Source organism: Saccostrea echinata, unplaced genomic scaffold, assembly GCF_033153115.1.
Source record: "Saccostrea echinata isolate AGI-Se365-2 ecotype Australia unplaced genomic scaffold, CSIRO_AGI_Sech_v1 ptg000036l, whole genome shotgun sequence".
Lineage (NCBI taxonomy): Eukaryota > Metazoa > Mollusca > Bivalvia > Ostreida > Ostreidae > Saccostrea > Saccostrea echinata.
The window spans coordinates 4,180,484-4,186,146 of NW_026889785.1; the positions used below are offsets into that span (position 1 = coordinate 4,180,484).

The 5,663-nt window shown below is 41.4% G+C and overlaps 2 protein-coding genes across 2 annotated transcripts; both read right to left on the reverse strand.

Moving 5' to 3' along the window:
* Positions 1–988: 988 nt before the first annotated feature.
* LOC133200050 (uncharacterized) lies at positions 989–2,649 on the reverse strand. The gene is made up of 2 exons (XM_061335804.1): positions 1,421–2,649; positions 989–1,097 (listed from the first exon to the last, which is right to left on the reverse strand). The coding sequence occupies exon 1, from the start codon at positions 2,574–2,576 to the stop codon at positions 1,599–1,601; it is 978 nt and encodes a 325-aa protein (XP_061191788.1). The 5' UTR covers positions 2,577–2,649; the 3' UTR covers positions 989–1,097; positions 1,421–1,598.
* A 75-nt stretch (positions 2,650–2,724) lies between these two features.
* LOC133199903 (uncharacterized) lies at positions 2,725–3,841 on the reverse strand. The gene is made up of 3 exons (XM_061335708.1): positions 3,429–3,841; positions 2,832–3,342; positions 2,725–2,736 (listed from the first exon to the last, which is right to left on the reverse strand). Exons 1-3 carry the CDS (start codon positions 3,839–3,841, stop codon positions 2,725–2,727), a joined length of 936 nt encoding a protein of 311 aa, XP_061191692.1.
* Between the last annotated feature and the right edge of the window lie 1,822 nt (positions 3,842–5,663).

Consider the following 5,663-nt stretch of genomic DNA (forward strand, 5'->3'; position numbering starts at 1 on the left):
ACTTCCGTTACAGATGAAAAATTGTATAATTGAGTCAAATAAAATATAGGCGAGGTTTGTCCTCCAAACTCCGTTGATTTAGTTCATTTGTATACTTTTATGTAATTTTTATAGGTATACAGTCATAAAAATGATTGGTGTGATCAAATTTAAAAAAAAAACTGCTCTTGTGGTACTGTTACAGTACCTCTGGATCTTCGGGTTTTCTGTCGTTGTTAAAGGCGTCTCCAAGATATATTAAAAAAAATAAAAGAAATCGCCCGGTTCTGCCGTGATACACAAGACTGGTAAATACCTTGAATTTAATTATCCCCTCGCACAACTAGTTGCGGAGGGGATATAGCATCGCTACTGTGCGTATGTGTGTGTGTTAGTGTGTCCGTTACAGCTTATGGGCAAGATTTAAAGAGAACCTTTGCACTGTTATTTCTCCGTCTTCACATACTTATGTGGCATTATAAAAGGACGAACCCTATTCATTTTCAAGTTAATCGGATATATAGTTCTTAAAATATCGCGTTTTTACTACCTTCAAACCCTGCAATTTTATGTACAAGTTGACAATACTCACTTCCGGTAAATTTAACAGGTTAAAATTCGGGTCGTTTTGATAGAGCCGCTTCGGTAAGTTCTACTTTGTATTCGCGTATTGTCATATTATTGCGTATCTTGAGAAAAGTTTGTATGAATTAAAAGTGTCATCTCTGTCACTGAGTAACTGAAATAATTTAATGAACGTCGCGGTTTCAATACCAAATGTTTACAATAGGGGCCTGTGGAATTTAATCTTGAGGCGCACATAATTCTTGAAAGCTAAAAATATAAAGTTTCATTGACATCTCAACACAGGTATATTGTCATTTTTCACTACAAAAAAAAATTACTTCCGTGCGTATTTTCAGATTTGATGCATATTGCATGCTACTCAGGTAGGTAAATCAATGAAATTTACAGCATACGTGATATGTTTCTGCTAGGAATAAGGGAAACTTGTGCAGTCTCAGTCCCAGACTGGTGCAACTGCGGATTAATGACCTCGAAACCATGTGTAGTGTTGAAGACTTTATTCTGATAATGGCTTCACAAGAGGTAAATGACTGAAAATAAAATTGAAATAGACAATAAATTTCTAGCTTTCTCTACAAATAATATTCACTCATAATTTCACAAAAATGACCTCATCAATTTTGAATACACTATGAAATACAGGCCTAAATTACTTAGAAGAATTTTGACAATAGATGCAAACACTGTATAAACACAAAGACTTGGCTTAAGATCAATGGTAAACAAGAACAAATAATCAGCCCGAATTTCCTCTATCAAAAATGACAACAGATTTAAACACATGGAAAATATCATTGCAAAATATGTAAAAAGTTGTTTAACACATTAGACATATGCACATATTAACACTCACATCGCTGTGGCACCTCACAGGTATCAAAACATCAAAAAACAACAAGGATTAACACAACCCACATTTGCACCAGCTCCGGCCATGCTGAATCCCAGACGTATATAACAAGACCGGTCTTGGCGGAAACAAGATATCCGGAAAGCGTGACAGCACACTCCCCGCCTGACTAGACTAGTCACTACTCATTAGTCGGAGCGTAGAGAAGGACCACTTCTGTGACTGGTCGAAAATACTCCACTGGGCGTCCTTGCCGGATGACTCTAACTTTCACCTTTCGAACGTTTCCATCTTCGCTTTTGATTGCTTCTTCCACCAACCCTAATGGCCACTCACATCTGTTCATATCTTTGTCTCTTAGCATGACAACATCTCCTTCTCGTAGGTTCTCCTCAGTCTTCCACTTTCTTCTGGATTGCAGATTCTGTAAGTACTCATCTTTCCATCTTTTCCAAAATCTGTCCGCTAAGACCTGCACGTGTTTCCAATTGGATTTGAACATGTCTCGAATGTTCAGGTCCAAGTCTCGAAGAGGTGGTACTTCATCTCCCTCTTTCTGTGTGAGCAATACATTCGGCGAGAGAATCATTGCATTCTCTGGGTCTGACGATACAGGTGCTATTGGGCGAGAATTGATGATCATGGAAACTTCTGCCATAAAGGTGACCAGAACTTCGTGGGTTAGCTCCTTTGCAGAATTCTCCAGTAGTAAGGCATCTATAATCTTTCTGGCCACACCTATCATGCGTTCCCAAACGCCTCCGAAATGTGACGAATGAGGTGGATTAAAAATCCATGTGCTTCCTTCGCTCAGGAGGAACTTCTGAACGGCTGGATCCTCAACGTTTACAGCATCTGTGTTTGAAGATGTAGATCCAACAAAATTGGTTCCTCTGTCTGACCTATACTCCAGTACTTTGCCTCTAATGGAAACAAATCTGCGCGATGCATTTATGAAGGCGGACGTTGACATCTGTTCCACAACTTCGATGTGCACTGCCCGGACTGTGAGACATGTGAACATGATTGCCCATCTTTTACTATTTGCACTTCCACCACGTGTTCTTCTACTGACAACATTCCAATGTCCGAACGTGTCAACTCCAACGTAGGTAAATGGTGGAACTGGTTGTAGGCGACAAGAAGGAAGATTGGCCATGATTTGTGTCTGTAACTGTCCTCTGAGTTTCCTGCAGGTAACACACTGGTGTAAAATGGAAGATACCAATCTTCTAGCACATATGATCCAAAATTCCGCAGTGCGCAATGCTCCTGCTGTAATGTGCCGCCCCTGATGATGTACCTTTTCATGGTAATGCCTAACCAGCAATACTGCAACATGTGAGCTCTTAGAAACAATGACTGGATGTTCCATGTTTCTTCCAAGGTTAGCGTTCTTTAGCCGTCCGCCTACTCTAAGTACTCCTTCTTCATCAATATATGGGTAGAGTGAAGACAATGGACTGTCATTAGGTACTGCTTTACCACTAGTCAGACTCTGGATCTCTTTTCCGAAGACAGCTTTCTGGACAATCTTTAGGATCAGCAGTTCCGTGGCACTAAACTCCTTCGCAGTTGTGTGACTTACATGAAATGTTTTCTCAAGTGCCGCTTTTCTAAGCCTGCTCATACCAAGAACAAGCCTTTCCCATGAGGAAAATTTACAGAACCTTTTCTTCCAAGAGGATGGGCTATAGGAAGAATTTTCTGTTTCTTCTACTTTCATTGCTGTAATCAAAGGTCTGACTTCCACATCATCATCAGGTTTGACCATTTGAAAGCTTTCATCTATGTCCTGCTTGTAAAAGGAAACTTGAAAGGGAGGTTTCCACCATTGACAGTCTTTTAGATTCTTGGCCAGAACTCCTCTAGTCCCTACATCTGCTGGGTTTTGCTCTGAGGAAATATAATTCCATTGCTCTGCTCTAGAAACACGCAGTATCCTGTCTACTCTGTTACTCACATATGTATAAAACCTTCTTGTTCTGTTGTACAAATATCCCAAGACAACCTTGCTTCAGAGTAGAAGTATGTAGCGTCAACTGGGACATCTTGTTGTCTGGTTACAGCAGTAGCAATTTCGGATGATAATACAGCAGAGCAAAGCTCCAGTCTAGGTATCGTATGTCCGTGTTTGGGTGAAAGTTTGGATTTTCCAAATACAAAGCCCAACTCATGTTTATCATCTGTCCTAAATACTTTTAGATACGCTACTGCTGCCACAGCTTGTTCTGAGGCATCTGAGTACACATGGAGCTCTGTCCTGGTGGCCTCACTGGTAGGAATGGAAGTAAACATTCTAGGAATCTGGAGGAAGGATAAATCACCTGCACTATTCTTCCATTCTGTCCATCGTCTCTCTAATTCCCATGGTAAAGGATCATCCCAATCACAAGACAGGTCCATCAGCTCCCTGAAAATCATGCGGCCCAAAAGAATAAATGGAGCGACAAAGCCAAGAGGGTCAAATACACTGTGGAGTGTAGACAAGACACCTCTCTTAGTACAGGGTTTCTCTTCAAACTTCACTTGGAATGTAAAGTAATCATTTTGCAAGCTCCAATGTAGACCCAAGCTTCTTTGTAATGGAACATCATCCATAACACTTCCATATTCTCTAGATCTGATGATCTCTCTTCTGGTGCGAATGCATTGACAACATCCATATTATTGGAAGCAATTTTATGGAGACGTAAATTTCCACCAGTCAATAGGGCAGCTTGTGTCTTCTTCATCACTTCAATAGCCTTCTCAGGCGTTGTTGTAGATAGCAGACCGTCATCAACATAAAAGTTATTGTTCACAAAGTTTAACACATCCTCACTTGTTGTAGGATCTACACTAGCTGCCTTTCTCAAACCATATGTGGCAATGGCTGGAGATGGTGCATTTCCAAAGACATGTTTGCACATTCTGTATTCCGTAAGTTCCTTACTGGGGTCATTATCACGATGCCACATAAACCTCAAATAATTCCTATGCTCCTCTGCGACGATGAATCCGAAGAACATTTGCTCAATGTCTGCTACTATAGCAACTGCATCTTTCCGGAAACGGAGTAACACACCAACAAGACTATTGGTCAAGTCCGGTCCGCAGAGCAAGACATCATTCAATGACGTATTCTCAAACTTTGCTGAAGAATCAAATACGACCCTCAGCTTTGATGGTTTCTTTGGGTGGTAGATCCCAAATATTGGCAAATACCAGCATTCCTCAGAGGGCTTCAAGGGTGGGGCTAGTTCCGCATGCCTTTCCAATATCCCTTCCATGTAGGCTTGAAAGTGATCTCGCTTGCCAGGATTCCTGTCCAAGGTTTTACTCAAGATCCTAGCACGTCTCAATGCCACTGCTCTGTTATCTGGTAATCTATCTCTAGGAGTTCTAAATGGCAGTGGGGAAACCCAGCTTCCTTCTTCATTCCGTTTACAGTGCGCCTCCATAATCCTTAGGAACTCTCTGTCTTCTATTGATAAACCCGGTTTATCATCATCAGCTGTGCGCTCAAAAAGTGAGGTTCCAAAGTCATTTGGTTTTCTGGAGCCCAGTCCATGACCTTCACTGTATGTGAAACTGCTTGTGCATGGAGGCATAATGGAAGTTCTTCCATCTCCAACTAAATGTGTCTTCTTTACACAGAATTCATCTGGGACATGGACCTTATCCAAACAGGCTTCTCCAATTAGGGCCCAGCCTAATGGAAGCTTCTGGGCATAAGGCGAGCAGCTGCCAACTCTCTGGTCTAAAACATGATGTGCTTCCACCAGATCCCGTCCCAGCAAAAGTAATACAGGCGCCTCATTCAGAGGTGGAATATCGGACGCAATATCTACAAGGTGAGGGTAGTGTTGCGCGATTTCCGGTGTTGCTATCTCATCCCGATTACAAGGGATATTATCACATTCCGTGATGGTAGGCAAATTCAATGTTTGTGTTGAATCCCAAGATTCGATTACAAGCCCATTAACTTGCCGTCCATAAGTGGGTACTGTACCAGAACAGGAAGCTATTGTGTAGCTCCTTGGTTCAGAGTAAATGTTCAACTTATCGAAGAATTCACTACGGGCTAACGACCTGTTACTCTGATCGTCGACTAATGCATACATGACAACAGCCTTCTCCCGTTCTCCATATCTGTAAACTCTAACAAGCAACATTTTGGCACACGATTTACCAGAAAATTGTTTCCCACAAACTTGTAAACATGAGGCTGAAACTGGAAACATAGAATCTGTTGTTGTACAGT

Excerpts from the sequence above, each read along its gene's own strand:
- LOC133200050 (XM_061335804.1), bottom strand. The coding sequence starts at position 2,576 with ATGGCCAATCTTCCTTCTTGTCGCCTACAACCAGTTCCACCATTTACC.
- LOC133199903 (XM_061335708.1), bottom strand. The coding sequence starts at position 3,841 with ATGATTTTCAGGGAGCTGATGGACCTGTCTTGTGATTGGGATGATCCT. Across the intron at positions 3,343-3,428 it reads TACTTCTACTCTGAAGCAAG|AGCAGAGCAATGGAATTATA; the intron begins GTTGTCTTGGGA and ends GCGTGTTTCTAG.